Source organism: Pituophis catenifer, unplaced genomic scaffold (assembly GCF_029215685.1).
Source record: "Pituophis catenifer annectens isolate HBS135680 unplaced genomic scaffold, rPitCat1.0.hap2 SCAF_2, whole genome shotgun sequence".
NCBI lineage: Eukaryota > Metazoa > Chordata > Lepidosauria > Squamata > Colubridae > Pituophis > Pituophis catenifer.
In genome coordinates, this window is record NW_027256882.1 from 4,283,086 (window position 1) to 4,309,807 (window position 26,722).

Sequence of the window (26,722 nt, forward strand, 5' to 3'; positions counted from 1 at the left end):
GTATTGTAGCAATAGCAATCCAGGCTGTCCTGGTTGTAACCTCAAGACATGTGGGTTAAGCAGGAAGCAGAATGGCTCCAGGTAAGGAGTTGGGGAGGGGGTACTGTAATGGGTGGGAGAGACCAACACAGGCTTTGCACAAGTTGGGGGAGGGTACTGCAGTGCACTATGAGCTCAGATAAGCTGAGGAAGGTGCAGAGAAGAGCAACCGAGATGATGAGGGGACTGGAGGCTAAAACATGTGAATGGTTGTAGGAGCTGGGCCTGGCTAGTCTGGTGAAGAGAAGAACCAGGGGAGACACGATAGCCGTGTTCCAATATCTGAGGGGCTGCCACAGAGAGGAGGTGACCAAGCTATTTTCCACAGACGAATAATGGATGGAAACTGATCAAGGAGAGATTCAACCTGGAAAAAATCCACCCATGGAACAGAAGTTGCCTTCAGAAGTGGGAGCTTCATCACTGGAAGCTTTCAAGAAGAGACTGGACTGCCATCTGTCGGAAGTGGTGTAGGGTCTCCTGCTTAGGAAATTAGCATTTTACCGGTCTGCTTCCCCTTTCCTCCTCCCCCCCAATGAAAAGAGCCCTCCCTACTCTCCCCCCCCCTTTGTAACACTAGAACCTGGGGCGCCCATCTGGAGGGTCTCAGTTCAGGGGAGGGAGGAAGTGGGGGGGGCTCTCCCTTCCCAGCACCCCTTCCAAAGACTTTACTTGCTCCCCAAGTGCCCAAACCAGAAATGACTCCCCTGCAGCTCCAGTGGGCCCCCCCAAGAGTCTCCAGACCCCCCCCAAGCAAGGGAGGGGAAGCTTCCCCCAGCAGCCCCTCCCCACCCAGGACTGCAGGTAGAGCGGTCTTCTCCCCTGGAAACAAAAAGGGAGGGGGTTTCCTTTGCAGCAAGGCAGAGGGGGCGCCCGGCTTTCTGAACAGCCCCCCTCCCCAAATGCGCTGAGTCCGGACTGCATCCTGCGTCTTACAAGCGGGTACACCACATCGCTCTTTGTTAGGGTTACGGGTCTAGGGCAGTGGTGGGATTCAAGTAATTAAACAACCGGTTCTCTAACCTAATGATTTCTTCCAACAACCAGTTTGCCAAACTGCTCAGAAAGTTAACAACCGGTTCTCCCAAAGTGGTGCGAACCGGCTGAATCCCACCACTGGTCTAGGGGTCTCACCTTGTCCGTCCCCCCCCCCCGTCCCCTCCAGTCGCTCATGCTGGGTTTTGTTTTAAGAGTCGGTGGGGTAGCGGGGGAAGCTACGCTGGAAGGCACCCGCGGAGGTGCTGCAGGAAAAGACCAGAGGTGCCACTGCACCCCCCACACTGAGCTTGCGTGGGGTGGGGGGGGCAGCTTTGATGTGGGAGCGGCAGGGTCTCTGTTTGAGGAGGGGGGTAGGAGGGGGTCCTTGCCAAGAGTTTTGCTTTTCAAGGGGCTGGCTGGTGCTCTCTAGCCTTAAACCTGGAGTTGGCACAGGAGGAGGAGTAGGAGGAGGTTGTAGGCATGCGGGGGAGGGGCTGTCTGTAGCCCCCATATGGGGCAAAGCCAAAGCCCTTGTCTTTCCACGAGGTGGGGGAGGGATCTTCCACTTGTTTGCAGACCCAGGAAGGGCGGAGGCTACACTGGGGGAGTTCTTCCCTCCCTTGCGTGGGGGTCTGGGGGGGGCTCATGGAAGGCAGGAACTGCTGGCGGGATGTGGTACCCTGGAAACTGCAAGTGAGCCTCGAAAGTTGTCTAAGGAGCTGTAAGAGTCTTGTACTGCTGGAGCCCCCTTTTCTTGAGCTGGGACTGGAGGCAAAGAAATGGGGAGGGGAGAGGAAACAGGCAGACCCCAGAGGGGCCTTTCTTTGGCGGAGGGGAGAAGTCGGGGCCCAGATGATGGGCATTCTTCCCACATCACTGGCGGTCTTGGGGTGCCTGAGGTTGTGTGGATCTTCAGAAAAGATGGAGACCCAGCCCTCCCCACCCTCCATCTTATACGTCCACGGTTTGGCTTGGGATGTCAGCAAAGGCATTTCAGCAGATTGTGCAACCAGGAAACCGGGATGGCTTTCTTTCATCTCTCCTTCCTTTCCTGGGACTTGCGGACAAAGAGTTAAAGGAGCTGCTGAGGGGTGGGGGGGAAATGTTTATCTCGGTGGATTCCTTGGGGGCTCTCTGAGCTGGGTTGTTTTCCTGCAGATGTTTCCTTATCCCAAAATAGGTAACATCATGCAGGCATTTCATTACCAAACAAGGCAGTAGCGTCAGGGCACGGATCGTGTTACCTAGTTTGGTAATGAAACGTCTGCAGGAAGTCAACCCAGCTCAGGGAGCACGAAGGACGCCCCCCCACACACACCCCACATGCAGAGCTCTAAGTTACAAATATTTTCTTCTACGAGTTATTTCTAAATTGTCCATAGTTAGCCTCACCGCCTCCTCTATTTGGTTTACTTGACAGCACACTCGGCCTCCAACGCCTGACGTGCTTCAAGGCAATGTCTATATTTGGAGATCTGGAGTCAGCACTTGACCCAAAAAAACCTTTTGCTTTGATTATTTTCAGAGAGGAAATTAACCCCATCTCCAAGGCTGCTGCTCCTCTGCCTCAGTTCGGCTGGCCCAACTCTTTGTTCGAAGCCTTGGATATAAATTCCTGCATATCTTCATGAAATGTAGGAGTGTAGGAGTCACAATAGAAACTCTGAATTCTGCCTTATCCAAAATATTGGAGCAGCAGTCCATCAAGCTTTCATGGCTAAGGCAGGACTTTTTTTTTTATTATTTTGATTTATATACTGCCCTTCTCCGGAGACTCAGGGCGGCTTACAATGCGTCAAGCAATAGCCTTCATACTTTTGTATATTTTATACAAAGTCACCTTATTGCCCCCATAATCTGGGTCCTCATTTTACCTACCTTAGAAAGGATGGAAGGCTGAGTCAACCTTGAGCCTGGTGAGATTTGAACTTGCAGTAATTGCAGGCAGCAGATGTAAGTGGATGTTAATTAGTCTGCTGAGCCACCGGAGCTCCTCTGAACTCACGGTCTCCCTCTTTCTAGCATGGTGCCTTAACCATATGAAGTATTAGTACCATTTTATAAACCCTTAGTAAGGTCACACCTGGAATACTGTTGTGGCCCGTCAGCGGCCTGTGCAGCTAGTAGCTGATTCCGACAGCGAGGAGGTGGGTGTGGTGCTGCGCCAGCAGCCTGTGCAGCTGGCACTTGAGTCGGACAATGAGGAGGCTGGAGAAGATGTGGTGCCAGAGGATTCAGCCAGGGCCTTCAGAAGCTCCCTTAAGTGAAGAGGACGAAGAGGAGGAGCCTCTTCTCAATGCACAGGTGCGCAGAGCTGCCAAAAGGCAGGAGTGGCTCCTCAGGAGGAGGTCTCCTTGAGAGTAAGGCTTGGAGCTAATTGGCCACTCCCTTAGCCTATTTAAGGAGGAAGCAATTTGCAGGGAACAACTTCACATAACTTCCTTTCTTGTCTTGCTTATCTTATCAGCTTCCTGCAAATTGCTTCTGGGCGTTCTGCAAATCACAGTAAGCTTTCAGTATTATTCTTTGAATTCTTGGCGTTTGTTAATGCAGTTAATTAACAGCCTTTGTTGTAAAAAACTGGTTTATTTAGTAAACTAAGGTTTGAACGGACTTTGTGTGTGCTGCGTTCTTTGGGGCCCGTTCTTTGGGGCAGAACAAATACTGCATCCAGTTTTGGTCACTGCATTATTAAAAAGATGTTGAGACTTGAGGAAAAATGCAAAGAAGAGCAACTAAGATAATTAAAGGCCTGGAGACTAAAACAGATGAAGAACGGTTCCAGGATTTGGGTTTGGCTAGTCTAGTGAAATGAAGGACTTGGGGTGACATAATAGCAGTATTCCAATATTTGAGGGGCTGCCACAAAGAAGGGGAGGTCACCTTATTTTTCAAAGCACCAGAATGCAGGACACGAAACTAATGGAGAGAAGCAACCTGGAATTAAGGAGAAACTTCCTAACAGTGAGAACAATAAACCAGTGGAACTGCTTGCCACCAGAAGTTATGGTTGCTTCATCATCGGAGGTTTTTAAAAAGAGACTGGACAGCCACTTGTCTGAAATGGTATAGGGCCGTGATGGCGAATCTATGGCACACGTGTCAGAGGTGGCATGCAGAGCTCTCTCTGCTGGCACGCGTGCCGTCGCCCCAGATCAGATCTCCGTGGCATTTCTTTTTGTGAGCTTCTGTTTCTCTGCAAACAACGAAACAGAAGCTCACGAAAGAAAAAGATCTTACCTCTTTCTGCGCTGCCAGTGTTGGGATGCCCTGCCTCCCGCCAGCCACCTGGTCTTCATGTCTCTGCTGCGCATGCACACATTTGTGCATATCCGTATGCATATCTGCGCACGCAGATTTGTGCATGTCTGCATGCGCACATTTGCCCATGCATGCATCTTTCAGTTTGGGCATGCGCATGCACAGAGTTTGGGCACTGGATGCCTAAAAGCTTCGCCATCACTGGTATAGGGTGTCCTATATTAGCAGGGATAAGGGATGTGGTGGCTCAGTGGCTAAGATGCTGAGTTTGTCGATCGAAAGGTCGGCAGTTCAGCGGTTTGAATCCCTAGTGCCGTGTAACGGGGTGAACTCCCGTTACTTGTCCCAGCTTCTGCCAACCTAGCAGTTCGAAAGCATGTAAAAAATGCAAGTAGAGAAATAGGGACCACCTTTGGTGGGAAGGTAACAGCGTTCCGTGCGCCTTTGGCGTTTAGTCATGCCGGCCACATGACCACAGAGACGTCTTCGGACAGCGCTGGCTCTTCGGCTTTGAAATGGAGATGAGCACCACCCCCTAAAGTCAGGAACAACTAGCACATATGTGCGAGGGGAACCTTTACCTTCAAATGAGCAGGGGGTTGGACTAGGAAGACTTCCAAGGTTCCTTCCAGCTCTGTTCTGACACAGATTAAACTGGGTCTCCATATTCCTCACAACAGCCCTGCAGACAATCCCAGGACTGAACTCTCTCTCCAACATGCAGAAGCCGTTTTGAAAAAGGCTGCCGGGCAGCTCTGTAGGGATGTGAGAAGAGGGGGGAAATTCTGTCTTGCTGCACAGGTCACCACCAGATAATCCCAAGGCTGGTGTAGCACTTGGCTTGATGGACTTCCCCCGACAGCCTTCAGGGTGTCTCTTCTGGAGTTTTGACTTCTCCTGGTGTCCCTTGGAGGCCCAAGTCCCTGTCCCCTTGTCCCAGAGGGAAATGCAAGGAGAGGAGCAACAGGGTTCAAGGTCCCCTCGCAGGTGACTTCCAGGCAGGGACAGAGACTTTAGGCAACCTGTCCCCAGAAAGGACCCTGAACGCCCCCTGGAGCCCAACCATTTGAGCGGCTCACAAAACCCTGCTGGACTTCTGCCACTCCTTCTGTCTTAGCCTGTCTCCATGACGACACAGCTGCCGATCACTCAGAAGCAGTGGCCAATCAGATAACACCACTGGACAGGGAGGCAGGGAAGGAAGGTGGAGGGAGGACAAAATGGCTGCCGGGGCCGGTTTCTGTCACCTCAGCCTTGACAACTAGGCCGAATAAACAAAGCCAAAGAAAGAGTGAAATTTAAATCACTAGGCTGAATAAACAAAGCTCAAAAAATGAGAGTTACATTTAAAGTAAATTAAATTAAATTCAGGAGACGGTCCCTCAGATAACCTGCATTTATAACCATTATTTATAATGCTGTATAAATAATCCATCCATTTAAATTTACTTCACACTGTGGGCAGTTTATGAAAAATGGTTGCAGGAGCTGGGTGTGTCTAGTTTAATGAAGAGAACGACTAGGGGAGACATGATGGCAGTCTTCCAATATCTTAGTGGCTGCCACAAAGAAGAGAGAGTCAAGGTATTCTCCAAAGCACCTGAGGGTAGGACAAGAAGCAACGGGTGGAAACTAATCAAGGAGAGAAACAACTTAGAAGTAAGGAGAAATTTCCTGACAGTGAGAACAATTAATCAGTGGAACAACTTGCCTCCAGAAGTTGTGAATTCTCCAACACTGGAAGTTTTAAAGAAGATGTTGGATAACCATTTGAAGAGATGTAGGGTTTCCTGCCTAAGCAAGGGGTTGGACTAGAAGACCTCCAAGGTCCCTTTCAACTCCGTTATTCTATCCTATTCATGCAAACTATAAATCTCATGATGTCTCCCTTGAGTTAGGTTGTTAATGAATTCTCAAATCAATATAACTTTGCCAGAAAGAAGCACTGAGTTGTTTATTTCGGTACACCGGTGGGTCACCCTTGAAATGGTCAGATCATTGTGGTCCAATGAAAATAAAGTTCTAGATTCCTCCAGAAAGTTACAAACCTAGTTTGTTTCCTAATGGATTCATTGAGGAACAATAACTGTCCCTATACTATACTATTAACTGCTGTTATACCCAGCACTGATGACCTAGTTTGATAATGAAATGTTTGCAAGAAAACAACCAAGCTCAAAGAGCTTCAGGGACCCATCATTTTGACCCCAAGTTACAAATATTCTCCTATATTTGTTCCTATACCCATGATGGTGAACCTATGGCACAAGTGCCACAGGTAGCATGTGGAGCCATATCAGTGGGCACGCGAACTCAGCTTTGGCACACATACGTGCGCTGGCCAGCTGATTTTCAGGCCTTCTGGGCCCACCAGAAGTTAGGAAACACACTGTTTCCAGCCTCCGGAGGGCCTCGGGGGATGGGTGGGTAGGGAAGGCCGTTTTCACCCTCCCCAGGCGCCTAGGAAGACTCTGGATCCTGGGGAGAGTGAAAAACAGATCTCCTAGGCCCACGATGCCATCGCATGCCAAAAGCGGGGGGAGCACAGGGACGTGGGGTGCATAGAATTATGGATGTGGGCACGTGTGTGTGACCCCACTGTGTTCCCGCTTTTGGCATGCGATGACAAAAAGGTTAGCCATCACTGTCCTATACTTTCAACGCCCATGTTACTACAAGCAGGAAACATAATTGAATCTTTTCCCTCTAAGATTAGATTCTCTCACAATCTATCCCAAGATTTTATTCAAAAGGGAAACTAGAACATTGTCCACCAAAGAATATATTTATTATAGTACTACAGACAGCAGAAGCAAAATCTAAACAGGGAGGAAATCTCTCCTTATACACTTACACCAACTAGAATATACATAACGATTGTCAAAAATAATTGAATTAAGCATGTATGTGATGGGTGCCTTGGTTAGTGAAGTCAGATATGGAATCCGTGGGGCAATGGAACAGAGTTACAAAAATAATAATGTATTTGAGTGAACAATGTATTATGTGAACATAGTAAGTTTCTAAGGATATTTTTATGGCTTGTCACATACGGGCTTTGCTTCCTAAAGCCTTTGCTCACCTCTCGGTATCTCTGTACTCCTGGGCCTTCTATGGCTGAGTGGAGAGGGTTAATTTTGCCCCTGGTTTTGCCTGTTCTAATCAATGCCATTTTTCCTCCTACAATCCAGGCTCTACGGATAAACTCCTGTGCATACTCTTATGAGACGCAAGCTGACTGCGTAACCTGAAACTCATTCCACACTCCATACATTGATACGGTTTCTCTCCGGTGTGGATCCTCTTATGAATCGTGAGAGATCCATTTTCACGGAAGCTCTTTCCGCACTCTGTGCACTGAAATGGTTTCTCCCCTGTGTGGATCCTTTTGTGAGACGTTAGGGACGATCGCATTGTGAAGGTCTTTCCACACTCCGTACACTGGTATGGTCTTTCTCCAGTATGGATCCTTTTATGGGAAGTAAGGTCACTGCTCCGCTTGAAGCTCTTTCCGCATCCCATGCATTCATACGGTTTCTCTCCTGTGTGGATCCTTTTGTGGGAAGTGAGATCACTGCTTAATCGGAATGTCTTTCCACACTCCGTACAGTGATATGGTTTTTCTCCCGTGTGGATCCTTTGATGAGATGTCAGCTGACTGTTCAATCGGAATGTCTTTCCACACTCCATACATTGGTAGGGTTTCTCCCCCGTGTGGATCCTTTTATGGGAAATAAAGCAACCTTCTTTGCTGAAGCTCTTTCCACACTCTGTACATTTAAATGGTTTCTCCCCCGTATGGACACTACTATGGAAAATAAGAGAATTACTCTGGTTGAAGCTCTTTCCACACTCCAGACACTGATAGGGTTTCTCTCCCGTGTGAATCCTTTTATGGAAAGTAAGGGAACTGCCTCTGCTGAAGCTCTTGCCGCATTCAATACATTTATACGGTTTTTCTCCCGTGTGGATTGTTTTATGGCAAATAAGGGCGGAGCTGCCTCTGAAACACTTTCCACACTCCGTACATTTATACGGTTTTTCTCCTGTGTGGATCCTTTTATGGCTGGTGAGGTTACTCCTGTTTTTGAAGCTCTTTCCACACTGCACACATTTATACGGTTTTTCTCCCGTGTGGATCCTTTGATGGGCCGTAAGGTGACTATTCCATTTGAAGCTTTTTCCACACTGCATACATTTGTATGGCCTCTCCCCCGAATGGATCATCTGATGGGTCGTAAGAGAATATCCCTGGCTGAAACTCTTTCCACACTCCGTACATTTGTATGGCTTCTCTCCTGTATGGATGGTTCTATGAGACACCAGGGCCGAGCTGTCTCTGAAGCACTTCCCGCACTCCGCGCATTTATATGGTTTCTCCCCTGTATGGATCCTTTTATGGGAAGTAAGATGGCTGCTGTTCCGGAACCTTTTCCCACACTCTGTGCATTTATATCGTTTCTCTCCTGTATGTATAGTTTTATGGCACGTGAGCGAACTGACATTGCTGAAACTTTTTCCGCATTCCGCGCAACTATATGGCTTCTCCCCCGTGTGGTTCCACATGTGATATGTCAGCTGACTGCTCAACCTGAAGCTCTCTCCACACTCTATGCACGTATATGGTTTTTCACCCGAGTGGATCCTTCGGTGAGAAATAAGATGACTGCGTTGCCTAAAGCTCTTTCCACACTCTATACATTTGTAAGGTTTTTCTCCGGTGTGGATCCTATGATGGGAAGTTAGGTGACTGCTGCTCCTGAAGCTCTTTCCACACTCCTTGCATTGATAGGGCTTCTCATTGTGAAGCTTTGTCTGGGCATTAAGCAGACTACTCTGCTTGAAGTTCTTTTTTCCATGCTCTAGATATTTATGCGCTCTTTTGCCTTTTTGTATTGTTTTACGGGAAGCAAGGTTACTGGGCTCACTGAGCTCCTCTCCAGACTCCGTGCATTTATAGGAATTCTCCCCAATGTGGATTTCTTGATACGAAGGAGAAGGGAAGGTTTGCTTGCAAGACAATTCAGAGTTTATGCCTTCGTCGTGGTTGTATTCAGTCTCGGTTGTACATTGATTATCTAAGTCCAAGTTATTTTTTAATATTGTCCTATGTAGTAGCCAAGAGTTAGTTCTGTTTTCCATGTCTTCCTGTTGAATTGAGGATTCAAGGACTTCCGCACACTGGGAAGGGGGTGAATTATCTCCCATATACTGAAGGTGGTATTCCTCGTGTATCTTTGAGCTCCACTGATATTCAGAAGTCTCCTGTCCCAGTTCTTCCTCCAATGTTTCTGACATCGCTATATCTAGTTTCTGATCATTCACAGTTTCCTGCTCATCTCCTTCTATGGGGGGAATGAGTGAGGAAAAGAAAAAGAGAGAGATATAAAAAAGAAGTGTAAATCTTCTAAGATCTTTCACACAGGAACTGGGTGGGGCACTGAAAATCAACTTCCATTAGTTAAATCAGCTACTTCTAATGGGAGTTGATCAGCATCTGCAAGATTCTCTTTCTTCATTGTTAAAACTTATACAATGGTACCTTGGTGCTCAGCTGCTCTGAAACTCATCAAATTTGGTACTCAATGCATTTTGACACCAACATTTTGTCCCGCTACTCACTGTTTGTTTGGCACTCAAAACACACACTGGAACTTGCCCTTGTCAGCTGCCATGACTCACTACATTAATTCATGGAAAAAATGTTTCATGCTCATCGTTTTTGGTACTCATCATGCCTCCTGGAACCAATTAACGATGAATGCCAAGGTACCACTGTATTAAATTGTGCTTACACAACTATTTCGGATGTTATTTCTTTGCTGTAGTATTTCCGACTGATTTGATGAACAAGAAAGAAAGAAAGAAAGAAAGAAAGGAAGGAAGGAAGGAAGGAAGGAAGGAAGGAAGGAAGGAAGGAAGGAAGGAAGGAAGGAAGGAAGAAAGAAAGAAAGAAAATAGAAGAAGGAAGAAAAAGGTAGTAATGAAAATATGTTGTAGTTAAAAGGATTGAGATGTTGCCTAAAACCATTAGGATTTTAGATTTTAGCCAGCTGGAGCCAATCAATAGAACATGAAACTGTTATATCTGAATTGGCTAGGGGAAATATTTATCCATCATTATTGTCAAAAGAATCAGGAAAGGTTTTTTTTTTTTCATAATTTGAAAACTCAGGACATTAGAACCACAATGTATGTATGTTGGATAGGTATGTACATCATCAATAAAGTTATCATATTTTTCGGAGTATAAGACGCACTGGAGTATAAGATGCAGCTTAGTTTTTGGGGAGGAAAATAGGAAAAAAAATCTGCCTATCAGATGTTCATCTGACTAGCTCCTTAGTCTGGTCAGCTTCAATACATTAGTTTGCTGTTTTTTATCTCCTGCTTGGGGAAAAAAACAGCTTCTAAAGCACAACTGATCTTTGGAGAGAAAAGCAGGCAAACCACGGAGATCGCTTCACTTGCTAGCGCCTCGTTAGGGCTGGAAAAAAAACTTCACAGCTGAGAGTTGGGCTGAAAAAAAGCTTCACAGCTGAGAGTCGGAGGAAGCACGATTGCCTCACTGAAAAAAATCTTAGCAGGGAGATCTCTAGCGCCTCGTTAGGGCTGAAAAAAAGCTTCAAAAAAGCTATATTCAGAGTATAAGAGGCACCCAAATTTTCAGCCTCTTTTAGGAGGGAAAAAAGTATGTCTTATACTCCAAAAAAATATGGTATATGTTCTGCAAGATCTCCAGGGGAACAGAGGGCAGGGGATTATGGTGCAAATCTAAAAGTAACTTCTGGTGAAAAAGGGCCTTCGATGTTCATCAGTAATAGTGAATTTGATGTAATTTGATGGAGAAGAATGAAAATGTATTTTCTGTGACTGTTGGGTCTGTATTCTCATCCCTGAATCTTCTGCTTGTACAATAATCATCTGTTTGGCAACTTTGCACTGATTATATGGCTCACCATATCATATCAAGTTCCTTCCGTCGGGACTTGAAGACTTGGCTTTTCAAACAAATAGGCTGACTCTGATTCCGGGTTTTATTATTTACTATTAATTAATTATTTGGATTAAATTATGATTTTATTGTACTTGTTTCTTAACTTGTGTTCGCCGTCCTGAGTCCTTCGGGAGAATGGCGGCATATAAATACATGTAATAAATAAATTAATGGGAATAGAGACTACCAGGATTTTCAGAGAATGTCGACTGAATACAAAAGGGGGAGAAGGAACATGGATCCAAATGCAAATATATGAAAGACAAAGGGCTAGCTGAGAGGAAAAGAAAGGCATGCTTGGATGGAAATGATGAGATCCTAAAAAAGGAAAAGGGGGGGGGGGATTTTCAGGGACAAATGACTATATAGGGACTTGATTAATTCTTACTTGCTTTCAATTCCACTATGAATTTAGAGAAGTAAGGGTCCTTACCCAGAGAAGTCACATTTCTAGAATTTTCCATCATGACTTCCCCATGGAGAGATTTCTGCATGGAATCCAGCAGAGCCCACTCTTCCTTTGTGAAACACACTGCTACCTCCTGGAAGGACACGGCACTCTGAAAAGAAAACAAGAACATTCCGGTTTAACTGAGAAACTCAAGAACGTTTTTACACACAAGAGCCCAGCTTAGGTATTACTATATATCCATCATGAGATACGGAGGATCCTGGATCTGCGCACGTTTCGTCGTGCTCTCAAAACTTTTTTATTTCAGCAGGCTGGCCTGGCCTAACTCTCCTCTTTTAAATTTTTAATTCGTTTGATTTTATAAATTGGGTGTTTCAATCTGTGTTTCGGCCAAAATATTTAATAATTTTAAGGGACTTTTAATATTTGTATTATCTGTATTTTATCTTGGCTGTTCACCGCCCTGAGTCCTCCGGGAGTAGGGCGGTATAGAAATTTGATTAATAAATAAATAATAAATAAATGCTAGTCCCTTTTGAGATAAGCAACATTTTGCAAAAAGGCAGAAAAGAAATGAGATGATCCCATTGAACAGGGGTGTCCAACTCAAGGATCCGGCCCATGGGGTGCTTAGATCTGGACAGCGGGGCCGCCCTGGAAACAGCGAAGGACTGGCCCGCGATGCCTCTGCCAGAGAAAATGGAGCTTGGGAGGGCTGCACATGGCCCTCCCGAGCTCCATTTTCGGCTGCGACCGGCCTCCTGCAACCCTCTGCCAGCGAAAACGGAGCTTGGGAGGGCTGCAGATTTTCACTAGCAGAGCGCTCGGGCCACCCCAGGTACCCCTGAGTGACGTTGAGCTGGCCACGGCCACCCTGGCCACTCCTCCCACCCCTGAGGTCAAACACAACCCTGAAGCAGCCCTCAATGAAATCAAGTTTGATCCCCCTGCCATACATGCTGACTTCTGTCATGGCTTAGAACAATCAAGGCTATCACAAAATGAACTATAGTGTCAGAACTGCCACCTCACGCTTGCACTTCGCTAAGTGCCAGTCTGCCATGAACTCTGGGGAGAAGAGGAGAGGGAGGAGAATTCGGGGGTGGGGGGTAACAGTTCACTGTATCTGCCAGAGACACAGATTCAAGGTCAGACAGCTAGGAATTTCAAGTGACCGTTCCGAAAACATCTTCTTTGAATTTGATTGGACAAGGGGTAAGCAATTGGAAGCACCTAAGAAAGAGAGAATTACACTTGGGGGATTTTAGTGTGCGGTTTTCAGTTCTGGCTTTGCTCGACTATATTTCACGTGACCTTAGATACCTTTCTCAACAAATGGAGTCAAGGATCCTTTTTACTTAAGGTTCAAGTTGAGGCAGGCCCAACATGTAGTAAGACACAGAATATGAGGATTAGGTTACTTTTTAAGGGAAGTTGTTGAGAGAGTGGTCAGCCTGAAGCTGCTGAGAACCCCGGAGGAAGCAGATTATTTTGGTCTGTTTCAGGCAGGATTTAGGGTAGGATTCCGTGTGGCAACAACCTTGGTTGTGCTTGAGATTGACCTGTGGGAAAACCAAGCTGGAGATGGGTGTATTTTTCCTTGTTCTTCTTAATCTCTCACCATCTTTTGATGCTGTCAACTATGATAGCCTTCTTGGACATGGGAACTGGGAGAACTATTTTGTGGTGGTTCTCTGCCACAAAACTGGGGGGAGGAAGAGGTCATCCTTTGTGAGATGCCACAAGACTTGGTGCTCTTGCCCCTTCTATTCTGACGGCCGTGGCCAGGGGGGGCTTTCTATCAGGTCCGCCAGTTGCATCCCTTTCTGGATCGGGACTCCCTACGCACGGTCACTCATGCCCTCGTCACTTCCCGCCTGGACTACTGTAATGCTCTCTACATGGGGCTCCCCTTGAAGAACACCCGGAGGCTCCAACTGGTCCAGAATGCGGCCGCGCAGATGATTATGGGAGCATCATGGCGCTTCCATGTAACACCTCTCCTGCGCGAGCTGCACTGGCTTCCGGTGGTCCTCCGGGTGCGATTCAAGGTATTGGTTACCACCTTCAGAGCACTCCATGGTTTAGGACCTGGGTATTTACAAGACCGCCTTCTGCTACCAATAGCCTCCCACCGGCCAATTCGCTCCCACAGAGAGGGGCTCCTCCGGGTGCCGTCGGCCAAACAATGTCGGCTGGCGACCCCCAGGGGGAGAGCCTTCTCTGTGGGGGCTCCTGCCCTCTGGAACAAATTGCCCCCCCCCGAGATGCGGAGGATTCCCAACTTACGCACCTTCCGCCGGGCTCTCAAGACGCTTTTATTCCAACAAGCCGGGCTGGCCTAATTTTTAAATTTTTAATCGTTAACTTTTAACTTTTAAATGTCCAAAATGGGTAGTCTTATTTTAATTAGATATGGGCCAAATTATTTAATATTTCTTAAATTATTTTTTAAATTTTATATCTGTGTGTTTTATTTTGACTGTATACCGCCCTGAGTCCTTCTGGGAGAAGGGCGGTATATAAATTAATTAATTAAATAAATAAATAATAAATATTCAACATCCACATGAAACCACTGGGTTATTATTATGTAGTTATTTTTATTGCTTCCATTGTCTTAATTTCTGTAAACCACCCTGAGTCCCTCAGGAGAAGGGCGGCATATAAGTATAATAAAATAAATAAATAAATTTGTCAGCCTCTTTGACACTTGCTTGCTATTGGCTGCCATAGTAATGGCGGGGGCGGGGGGGGGAGAGATTGACATTTGGGTGGGGAAGTGAGCTGGAGTGAAGACAGCCTGTGTGAACAAAAAGGAAGAGACGCTCGCATGATCTACTGCGCAGCTGAATGGAGATGTTTATACCCAGTCAAGGTCAACTGTCCCGGAATACCAGATGGACGAAAACACCTGAAGATGTGCCACATGACACCATATGTGATGGGAACTGGACATTCAGCCTTGGGGGAAGGACCAAACATGGATCTGGGGGTTTTCTCTCTTGGGTTCTGAACGGAGGCATGCCTGACACAATGGTTGGAAACTAAGAGAGAAGCAACCTGGAATTAAAGAGAAACTTCCTAACAGTGAGGAGGACAATTAACCAGTGGAACAACTTGCCACCAGAAATCGTGGGCGTTCCATCACTGGAGGTTTTTAAGAAGAGACTAGACAGCCACTTAATCTGAAATGGTATAGATCAGCGATGGCTAACCTTTTTGCCATCGTGTGCCAGGAGAGAGGGGCGGGGGGAGGGTCGCGCATGCACGTGCCCACGCGCGTGTGCACGCAACCCCACCCACCCCCGCTCCTGGCACATGATGGCCTGGTAGGCCCATTTTTCTTTCTTACCTGATTCCAGATCCTCTCTGTGTATCTGGGAAGGTCGAAAACAGCCTTTCCCACTCCCTTGGAGGCCCTACGGAGGCTGAAAGGGCCCATTTCCCAACTCTCGGTGGGACAGGAAGTGATGTTTTTTGCTGTCCCCAGCCTCCAGAACCTCTCTAGGAGTCTCTAGGAGCCTCTCTAGGAGTCTGTAGGAGCCTCTCTAAGAGTCTCTGGAGGCTGGGGACAGGAAAAAACATCACTTCCTGTCCCACCGGGAGTCGGGAAATGGGCCCTTTCAGCCTCCGTAGAGCCTCCGAGGGAGTGGGAAAGGCTGTTTTCGACCTTGCCAGATCCATAGAAAGGATCTGGAGCCAGGTAAGAAAGAAAAACGGGCTTTCCCCACCCTCCACCAGGCCCTCCAGAGGCAGGAAACAGCCTGTTTCCCTACTTCTGGTGGGCCCAGAAGGCCTGAAAATCAGCTATCCGGCACGCGCATGCGCCCCAGAGCTGAGCTGGCGTGCCCACTAATATGGCTCCGCGTGCCACTTGTGGCACGCGTGCCATAGGTTCGCTATCATAGGTATAGATTCTCCTGCTTGAGCAGGAGGCTGGACTAGAAGCCCTTCAAAGTCCCTTCTTGCTCTGCTCTGCTCTATCCTATCCTATATTATTCTATTCTATATATATTATTCTGAGGGTTTTTTTTTCCAGAGTTATGCAGAATCGATATTGAATAAATGAAACCACAGCCTTAATGGCATGAGTGCCATAGGCAGCACTCCCAGTAAAAACCAGTTGTGGTCATTATTCACAAATTTAGGCCATTATGGTATCATCATGTGAACCAAAGCAAAAATTTTGAATTAATTTCAAAGCCAGAAAACTATCAGCCCAACATTCTACAAATCTCTAATTGTGGTAGTTCATACATTGGGGACAAACGACCAATTCTTATTAAAAATAACAACAACAAAAAACATTGTCCATTGCAAGGACTAAAATTGAGAAAACTATCCAAAACTGTGGCACCCTGTGGTACCAAGATTTGTGCATGGATCAAGACTTTGATTGATAGAGGATACAGTGCCCACATTCTACTCTTTAAATAAAACCACTCATACTTCGAAACTTGCTTGGATAAGAGCCAATACTGTCATGGGAAAATTATTCCAGTATCACTGATACTCAACAGAGATCCAGCCTTGATGGGGTTCCCTCAGAAGATCACAGGACCTGACCTCACTTTCTGGGATTGGGCCTCTTGGATCTTTGATGCGGGATGACCAGGAGATGCCAGAGATATAGGCCAGATTAGGAAGATAAGAAACATACCCAAAGAAGGTAAGAGGCAGCCAGTTTTATGCTATTGTCAAGAAAATTGCATGGATCTTTCTATGAAGTCAACAGAAGTTAAGTCTAATTATTAACAGAAGTTAATAATTAGATTAGCAGTTGTCGGTTGATAAAAGCTTCCTGGATCCAATCTTTCACTAAGATACGCTAAAGATTATATCTTGGCTATCTGTGATCCATTGAAGTGCATGGTTTGTTTGTTTGTTTGTTTGTTTGTTTGTTTAATTTAATTTAATTTAATTTAATTTAATAATTTAATTTAATTTAATTTAATAATTTAATTTAATTTAATTTAATTTAATTATTTAATTTAATTTAATTTAATTTAATTTAATTTAATTTAATTTAATTTAATAATTTAATTTAATAATTTAATTAATTTAATTAATTTAATTTAATTTAATTTAATTTAATTTAATTATTTAATTTAATTTAATTTATATACCGCCCTTCTCCCCGAAGGGACTCGGGGCGGTGAACAGCCGAAAATTAAAATAACATACAATATAAAAGTTAAGATAACTAAAAATAAATTAAATTAATCGGCCTCCCAATTTAAAACCCCAAGCTATACAATTAAAAACTAACCCATAAAACCTATTCAGGCCAGGCCGGCTTGCTGAAATAAAAACATCTTCAGGGCCTTACGGAAAGTGTGGAGATCCGGGATCAGTCGTATTCCGGGAGGTAGCTTGTTCCAGAGGGCGGGTGCTCCCACAGAGAAGGCTCTCCCCCTGGGGGCCGCCAGCCGACATTGCTTGACCGACGGCACCCTGAGGAGGCCCTCTCTGTGAGAGCGTATTGGCCGGTGGGAGGTTATCGGTAGCAGAAGGCGGTCTCGCAAATACCCTGGCCCTAAGCAAGCGTTTTGGGGAATGTCTGACCAAGACACAGGCAGCCGACACCAAAGTGTCCGGAATAGCCAAATATTCCAGAAGATAGGCTTAAGATTCAGAAGGATCTTGACAGACTTGAACATTTTGGGTGCTATCTAACAAAATGAAATTCAATGGTGAAAAAAGTAAGGTTCCTTTTAGGCAAGAAAAACCAAATGCACAGGTACAGTATATGTGGTACCTCACTCACTAGTAGTAACTGTGAGAAGGATCTTGGAGTCCTAGTGGACAATCAGTTAAATATGAGCCAGCTGTGTGCAGCAGCTGCAAAAAAGCCAACACAGTTCTGGGCTGCATAAACAGAGGGATAGAATCAAGACCATGTGAAGTCTTACTACCACTTTATAATGCCTTGGTAAGGCCACACTTGGAATACTGCATCCAGTCTTGGTTGCCACGATGTGAAAAAGATATTGAGACTCTAGAAAGAGTGCAGAGAAGAGCAACAGAGATGATTAGGGGACTGGAGGCTAAACATATGAAGAACGGTTGCTGGAATTGGGGATATATAGTTTGATGAAAAGAAGGACTAGGGGTGACATGATAGCAGTCTTCCAACATCTCAGGGGTTGCCACAAAGAAGAGTAAAGCTATTCTCCAAAGCACCTGAGGGTAGGACAAGAAGCAATGGGTGGAAACTAATCAAGGAGAGAAGCAACCTAGAATAAGAAGAAATTTCCTGACAGTTAGATCCGTGGAACAACTTACCTCCAGAAGTTGTGAATTCTCCAACACTGGAAGCCTTTAAGAAGAGTTTGGACAATCATTTGTCTGAAATGGTATAGATTGTCCTGCCTGAGCAGGGTTTGGACTAGAAGAGCTCCAAGGTCCCTTCCAACTCTGTTGTTATTATTATTATTACATACTGTAGATGCAGTTTTGATTTCTGCAATGGGAATTATTATGGTGCCCTCAGCTGTTTCATGAATTGGGGGTTTCCTTACAGCAAATCTTAGTTGCTGAGGTTTCTCCTACCTGAGCTGGAAGCTGAATAGCTCTTCTTGCTCCACTAGAAAAGGGAGAAGTTTCAAGAAGGACCACCGATGTTGTACCGTCCCCTACAAAATAAAGGGAATGCAAGAACAATCGTTAACAATTTCCGGAGTAGCTCAATAGAAAGCACCTTCCAGATTGAAGTGACCCCTACAAAACCAGTTCCTGAAGATGAAAGAAGTCAGACAGCTGGAATTCCTGAAAATGTCTAGAGAAGGAAGAAAGGATAGTCACATACCTGGTGAGGTATCTTGAGCTTCTTCCTCCTGAGAGGTCTTCCTAAAGAACGTCACCTGAGAAGGAAGTGATGCTTCTCCCTTTGCTTTGGGCCCACGTCGGTCCACCTGACTGGAGCCTCCCTGCACGTGAAGACCCAAAAGAAAAATTAGGGGGCTGGATGACGGGAAAGGAAGATTACTCATCTCATCTCTAAGTGGGGAGGAAGGAGGGTTTTTATTTGACTTTCCATCCATCCCGACAAGTTTTCTAAAGACTGTTCTGCCCCAGCTACGGACCCCAAAGAATACAGCACACACAAAGTTTGTACAAAACTTAATTTACTAAAATAACTCAGTCTTTTTCAAAACAAAGGCTGTTAATAAACTTTCTTAACAGCCTACAAGAAACCAAAGATAAAGTAATCACAATCTTACTAAGGTTGGCAGAAAGCCCAGAAGCAATTTGAAGAGAATCCAGACGCGAAGTAGAGTGAACTAAAGTTGTTCCCTACAAATTGCTTCAGTCGGCATTCCTCCTTAAATAGGCTAAGAGAGTGGCCAATTAGCCCGAAGCCTTACTCTCAAGGAGACCTCCTCCTGAGGAACCACTCCTGACTATTGGCTGCTCTGCGCGCCCGTGCATCGAGAAGAGGCTCCTCCTCTTCATCCTCTTCACTTAAAGGAGCTTCTGGAGGTTCTGAAGGCTCTGGCTGAATCCCTGCCTCTGGCACCACATCTTCTCCAGCCTCCTCATTGTCCAACTCAAGTGCCAGCTGCACAGGCTGCTGGCGCAACACCTCACCAGCCTCCTCGCTGTCAAGAGTCAGCTACAATCTGCACAGGCCGCTGACGGGCCATAACAAAGACAGTGAAATTCGATGGAAGACTACTTGTTGAACTGTGGGGGTCGGTGCTTGGTTGTTTTCTTGCAGATGTTTCATTACCAAACTATGTTGACATCATCAATGCTGGCAAGGTAGCACTGTAGCTACTGTAGCATTTAGCACTGATGATGTTCCCTCATTTGGTAATGAAACATCTGCCAGAAAGAAAAAAAAAAAACAAAGCACCCCACAACAACATTTTCTTGTATTAGAATTCTGCTAAGGACTTTTTAGCGTAACTAAGAATGACGTTTCCTATACGGGGTCATGTCCCCTCACCTGCTCCTCGTCCTCCACCTGGCTCAGGAGAAAGCCTTCTGCCAGGGCCACCGCCTGGGAGCTGTCCTCAGCTCCACATTCCCTCACCCAGTTAGCCATCTCCAGGGGAAGGGCAGCCAGGAAGTACTCCAAGACCACCAGATCCAGCATCTGAGCCTTGGGGTTCCTTTCTGGCTTCAGCCATTGAAGGCAAAGGCGATGGAGATGGCTGCAAACCCCTCGGGGTCCCTCAGCCTCCAGGAAGCAAAAGCTCCTCAATGGCTGGTCCTGAAGGACACCCAGGGGGAGAATTCCTCCTTCCAGGATCTCCCATCTGGCCTTCTGGCCAAGCTTTTCCTGGCTCTCCACCCTTTGTGCTTTGCCCGCTACATCGTTGTCTTCCATCTTCTTGGGAGAACCAAAATCTTGGAAGTTCTCAGAAGCTGTGATGCTGGTCCTGATGGACAATCCTGGAAGAGTTCTTCCTTCCAGCATCTCCCATCTGGCCAAGCTTTTCCTGGCTCTCCACCCTTTTTGCTTTGCCCGCTACATCTTTGGCTTCCATCTTTTTGGGAGAACCAAAATCTTGGAAGTTCCCAGAAGCTGTGATGCTGGTCCTGACGGACAATCCTGGGAGAGTTCCTCCTTCCAGATCTCCCATCTGGCTTTCTGGCCAAGCTTTTCTTGGCTCATTGTTGGCTTCCATCTTCTTGGGAGAACCAAAATCTTGGAAGTTCTCAAGAAGTTGTGATGCTGGTCCTGACGGACAATCCTGGGAGAGTTTTTCCTTCCAGGATCTCCCGTCTGGCCAAGCTTTTCTCGGCTCTCCACCCTTTGTGCTTTGCCCAATACATTGTTGGCTTCCATCTTCTTGGGAGAACCAAAATCTTAGAAGTTCTCAGAAGCTGTGATGCTCGTCCTGACGGACAATCCTGGGAGAGTTCCTCCTTCCAGGATCTCCCATCTGGCTTTCTGGCCAAGCTTTTCTTGGCTCATTGTTGGCTTCCATCTTCTTGGGAGAACCAAAATCTTGGAAGTTTTCAGAAGCTGTGATGCTCGTCCTGACGGACAATCCTGGAAGAGTTCTTTCTTCCAGCATCTCCCATCTGGCCGAGCTTTTCTCAGCTCTCCACCCTTTGTGCTTTGCCCAATGCATCGTTGTCTTCCATCTTCTTGGGAGAACCAAAATCTTGGAAGTCCTCAAGAAGCTGCGAAGGTGAAAGGAAGGACCCAGATCTGCTGGAGGAAGTGGATTCCCTAACAAGGGGGTGGTCTTCCCTCCTCTCTAACCCCCCCCCAAAAGGCCACCTGGACTACCCCTCCCCTTCTTGGCTAACCCTCCCCACCCCCTCCCCCCAGCCAGGCTCGGGCAGAGGGGCTTCTGCAGGAAGGATCCAGGCCCAGAGGGGGCTCCGCATAATCGGGCTCCCTCTTGCAGGCCCTTCCGGCTCCCCTCCCCTCCCCCCTCTTTCTCCAGCAGAGGGAGGGAGGGCGCCCCCCTTCCCCCCCCCCCGTCCTTGATCATGCAAAAGCCCCGCCGACCCACCTCCGGAGGGATCCGGATCGCAGCCCCGCTTTCTCTCTCCCCCCCCCGGCTGGGCTCTTTCAAGGGAGGCGCCCCCGGGATCCTCCCTTGGCCAAGGAGCGCCTGCCAGGGGTTAAAGCCAGGAAGTGGGGGCGCCCCAGAGAGGCGGAGCCGCCCTTCCCAGCGCCTCCTCTTCCTCCACGCCGCCGCAGCCACATCTGGCCAGCGGCCAAGGGCGCCCCCTGCCGGCCCTTCTGCCGCGCGCGTCCCGTCCCCCCTCCCCACACACACAAGGCTTGGTGAGCGGAGGGCGCCGCCTTGCAGATCCGGGGATTTTTGCTCGCCTTTAAATCGGCCTTTGGGGAAGGGGGAGGGAGGGAGGGAGGGAGGGAGGGACGGCGAACGTCTCCTCCCCCAAATTGAGGGGGGGCCGTCGGGATTCAAAGAGCCCCTTCCCCAATAATTTCCACCCCACCAGCCCCTCCGCGCAATTGTGGGATTTGGTTAAGGTGACGCTGGCTTGGGGAGGGGGCGGAAGGAGCTTGCTTTCTTTCTTTCTTCTGCATTTAGCAAACGTGGAAAAGAAGGGGAGGGAGGGAGGAAGAGGAAGGGAAGGGAGAAAAGGAAAAAGAAAGAGGGAGGGAGGGAAGGAAGGAAAGGAAGGGAGGAAGGAAGGATGAAGAGGGAGGGAGGAAGGGAAGGGAGAAAGGGAAAAGAGAGAAAAAGAAAGAGGGAGGGAAGGAAGGAAAGGAAGGGAGGAAGGAAGGGGGAAGAGGGAGGGAGGAAGGGGAGGGAGAAAAGGAAAAAGAGAAAAAGAGGGAGGGAAGAAAAGGAAGGAAGGATGAAGAGGGAGGGAGGAAGGGAAGGGAGAAAGGGAAAAGAGAGAAAAAGAAAGAGGGAGGGAGGGAAGGGAGTGGGAAGAGGGAGGGAGGAAGGGAAGGGAGAAAGGGAAAAAGAGAGAAAAAGAAGAGGGAGGGAAGGAAAGGAAGGGAGAAAAGGAAAAAAAAGAAAGAAGGAGGGAGGGAGGGAGGGAAGGGAGGGGAGGGGGAAGAGGGAGGGAGGAAGGGAAGGGAGAAAGGGAAAAAGAGAGAAAAAGAAAGAGGGAGGGAGGGAAGGAAGGAAAGGAAGGGAGGAAGGAAGGGGGAAGAGGGAGGGAGGAAGGGAAAAAGAGAAAAAGAAAGAGGGAGGGAGGGAAGGAAAGGAAGGGAGGAAGAAAGGGGGGAGGGAGGAAAGGGAGAAAGAAAAAGAAGGAGGGAGGAAGAAAGAGAGGGAAGGAGGAAGGGGGAGGAAGGGAAGGAATAAATACTGGGATTTGTAAAGTAGTACTAGAACTGGAATTGGAATACTGCACAAGGGTGTCAAAACTATTTTCCAAAGCCACCTCAAGGCAAGAAAAGAAACAATGGATGGAAACTAACCAAGGAGAGAAGCTACCTAGAGACTAAGGAGAAATTTCCTTAACAGTGAGAACAATAAACCAATGAATAGAATAGAATAGAATAGAATAGAATAGAATAGAATAGAATAGAATAGAATAGAATAGAATAGAATAGAATAGAATAGAATAGAATAGAATAGAATAGAATAGAATAGAAGTAGAGTAGAGTAGTGTGTAGTGTAGAGTAGAGTAGAATAGAGTAGAGTAGAGTAGGGTTGAATTGAATTGAATTGAATTGAATTGAATTGAATTTTTTATTGGGCAAGTGTGTTTGGACACAAAAGGAATTTGTCTTGGTGCATACGCTCTCAGTGTACATAAAAGAAAAGATACATTCGTCAAGAATCATAAGGTACAACACTTAATGATAGTCACAGGGAACAAATAAGCAATAAAATCATTTTAGGAAACAGTCAATATAAATTGTAAGGATACCCGCAACAAGGTTACAGTCATACAGTCAGAAGTGGGAGGAGATGAGTGATAGGAACGATGAAAAGATTAATAGTAGTGCAGACTTAGTGAATAGTTTGACAGTGTTGAGGGAATTATTTGTTTAGCAGAGTGATGGCGTTCGGGGAAAAACTGTCCTTGTGTCTAGTTCTTCTGGTGTGCAGTGCTCTATAGCGTCATTTTGAGGGTAGGAATTGAAACAGTTTATGTCCAGGATGCGAGGGCTCTGTAGATATTTTCACAGCCCTCTTTTTCAATAAAATAGCTTGTGGGTGCTCTATCACTGGAGTCTTTCAGTCCAAACCCCTAACCAAGTAAAAGACTCTATACCAGGGGTGTCAAACTCAATTTCATTGAGGGCCGCATCAGGGTGGTGTTTGACCTCAGGGGGGCTGGGGTAGGCATGGCCAGGGTGGTCAGTCACTTGTGTCGGGGGGCGCCTGTGGTGTCCCAAGCACTTTGCTAGCAAAAACTGGCTCCTGAGCTCCATTTCCGGCTGCGACAGCCTCCTACAACCCTCTTCCAGCGAAAATGGAGCTCAGGAGGGGGCCGCCCCCAGCTGTCCTGAGCTTAGTTTTCACTGGCAGAGGCACTGGGGCTGGTGCTTCACTGTTTCCAGGGCGGCCCCGTGGGCCAGATCTAAACACCCCGCAAGCCAGATCTGGCCCCCGGTCCTTGAGTTTGACACCACTGCTCTATACCATTTCAGACAAATTGGATGTCTTATCCAGGAGTGGATTCTAAAATTTTTTACTACCGGTTCTGTGGGTGTGGCTTATTTTGTGGGTGTGGCTTGATGGTCATGTGACAACTCTTTAGGATTTAGCAGAGGTACTGGTCTACCAGGCTTTTAACTGCTTGCAGAGCTGTACCAGTCTACCCATTTATTTTTGCAGGCACCGGTCTACTCATGTATTTTTGCAGGCACTGGTCTACCCATTTCTTTTTGCAGGCACCGGTCTACTCATGTATTTTTGCAGGCACTGGTCTACCCATTTATTTTTGCAGGCACCGGTCTACTCATGTATTTTTGCAGGCACTGGTCTACCCATTTCTTTTTGCAGGCACCGGTCTACCACCAAACTGCCTTTTACCACTGATCAGCTGTAGGGCGGCCCTTTGAAGCCCTGCGGCAAGAGTTTAAACAGTTTTTCCTTATATCCCATCAGCTGGGACTCAGGAGGCAGCAATAGATTAGGGGTGGGGCCAAATAAAAGGTAAGAATAACTCGGGGGTGGGGGGCAGGGGGGGCAGAACCAGTTTGGTGACGTCATATTGTCACCGCTACCGGCTCGGCGGAACCGGGCAGAACCTGGAGGAACCCACCTCTGGTCTTATCTATCCTGATCTTTATTATCCTGGCCTTCTCCTGCACAGTATGCCTTTGCCTGTATCACTTCTGTGTAATAGAGACAGCAGTCCCTCCGCAGCTGGGATGGCTTTCACGCCTTGGATGATCCAGCTGGGAGTATACATTTTTGTATACAGTATAAAGAATACAATTTTGGCATATTTTCTTGATGTTTTTCATTCATCCCTCTCAGGAACGCCCTCTACCCGATGAGGCAAAACATCCAGACTTGGAAGGGGAGGGAGGGTTGCTTTTGTATTGATTCCATCTTTCACCCAACACTCCCCAATTTCCACAATTCTAGCCCTGCCTGGACTCTTGCAGATGCTGCAAGAAAGTGCCACCAGGGGGCGCCCTCTTCAAAACAATTTTACCTTTGGAAGCCAAGTGAGCAGGTCCAGAAGAGCCACCATCAGTTATGGGAATAGATTGGGGGGGGGGGAATGAGGATCCTTTCTAGAGTTTTGCTTCTCTAGGCAGGGACACTCTCTCTCTTTAACCCGTTGAGTGCTGACATAAAAAGAGGAAACAGTAAATGTGGATCTTATCTTCCAAGATGAAAAAAAAAGACAATTATGTGCATTTGAATAAGAATCAGGGAACAGCAGTGCCAACACTTCACCTAGCATTGCACACCACAAAGAGGATTAGACCCCCTGATGGGTCTATGTGGGGGGTGGAGGGTACATCTGGAGACTCCTGAAGAAGAGGAAACAGAGGGGAAATTCACGGCCTGCAATCCCAGGGGCTCCTCTGATAAACCCTCCCTCATCTTTTGCTTGAGCTCAGGACATAATAATCTCATTGCAGTAATTAAGCTTGGATGTACATTTGGTGTGTGACTGGATCAACCTCCCAATTCAAAGGCAGAAAATGGAGCAGAAATAACCAAGACATGATTTTTTAGATATCCCATTGAAAAATTATATGCTGAAAGCCTGATCAGCCAACAAACCGGCCTTCAAATGTACCTCATACAAGTATTGAATACATGTTGCAAATCAAACTCGACTCTTGTTGACTTCATAGGCGCATCCATGCCGTTTTCTTAGCCACAGAGTGAAACTGGTTTCCTTCCTTCCTTCCTTCCTTTCTTTCTTTCTTTTTTCTTTCTTTTCTTTCTTTCTTTCTTTTTCTTTTTCTTTCTTTTTCTTTCTTTCCTTTCTTCTTTCTTTCTTTCTTTTTCTTTTTTTTTCCTTTGTAAGGTCCCAGATGTTTCCCCAAGCCACTGAGATGCCAAAGACGAGGCTTGCAAAAATATCAGCTTTTTATTCTTTTGCCAAAGTAAAAAGTCTGGGTGATACTATTTCCAAAACACAGACAAAAGCATGTAAGGAATAGACACACACTGCAAGAGTGGCTCAGAGTATTATATACATTTTACGCCGATAGAAACAAAGTTTATCCAATCAGACAAAGGTTCGTCATCAACGTAATCTTTCTTTGTTCAGGCCTCTGAACATGCTTTGCTATCTTAGAGTATCCCTTATCCTTGTGTGTTCGGGCTCCTAGGCAGCCCCCCTTTACCTATGGAGCAGGATGTTCTTGGGAACTGTCTCCAAGGATGTGCCTAGCTCTGAAATAAATTACAGAAGCGAGAAACCAGATAGAAAAGGATATAATTCTCTTACAGAATGAATTCTTAACAAATGATTTCTAACCATAGCAAAACAAGCAACTTCCTTAACAGAAGCAAAGAGCAAAGGTTAGATTGATTCGTATCAATATGGCCTTTCATTTTCTCTCTCTCTCTCTCGCTCTCTTTCTTTCTTTCTTTCTTTCCTTTCTCTTTCCTTTTTTCTTTCTTTTTCTTCTTTCCTTTCCTTTTTCTTTCTTTCCTTTCTCTCGCTCTCCTCTTTTTTTCTCTTTCTCTCTCTCACTCGCTCTCTCTCTCTCTTTCTTGTCATGGTTCTCCCAAAGGTGCTTCTCCAACAGGCAACCGGACTTTCTGGTTCTTCTCAATCAAAGAATAAGATTAATTTCACCATTTTTCCAGAAAGTACGGTTGCCTCTTGAAAAAGCACCTTTGTCACATTTATCCCTGTAGAGTAGGCTGGTGTCACCTGTGAAAGGACAGGCAGACAGACGCAGCAGGTTCTAAGCCGCCTCTCCATCCTCCTCCCTTCTTGGTCCGCCCCCATCGTCAGGACGACCCAGCTGCCAATCAAACAGAACCGTTGGGCAGGAGGCGCGAAGGCAGGTAAGAAGCAGCGATGGCCGTTTGTGAGCTCTGCCGGCACGAGGCTCCTGAGAGAAAGGCTGAAGGAAGCGACCCAAAGTCCAGATTCAAGAAAAGAGTGAAATTTAAATTAAATTAAATTAAACTCAGGAGAGG

At 46.6% G+C, this 26,722-nt stretch overlaps 1 protein-coding gene across 2 annotated transcripts in view; it reads right to left on the minus strand.

Moving 5' to 3' along the window:
* Window positions 1–7,044: 7,044 nt before the first annotated feature.
* Window positions 7,045–26,722, minus strand: part of LOC139311585 (zinc finger protein 665-like) — a 90,153-nt gene continuing 70,475 nt past the window's right edge. Inside the window, exons 1-3 of one of the 2 annotated variants that reach the window (XM_070936049.1) lie at window positions 18,243–18,317; window positions 11,709–11,835; window positions 7,045–9,623 (exon numbers count right to left, since the gene is read on the minus strand). In XM_070936049.1, the coding sequence (XP_070792150.1) occupies window positions 7,459–9,623; window positions 11,709–11,769 (2,226 nt within the window). In that variant the 5' untranslated portion in view covers window positions 11,770–11,835; window positions 18,243–18,317 and the 3' untranslated portion in view covers window positions 7,045–7,458. Of the gene's footprint in view, window positions 9,624–11,708; window positions 11,836–18,242; window positions 18,318–26,722 lie in introns of those variants that run through there. The other variant, XM_070936046.1, reaches the window with a different exon arrangement.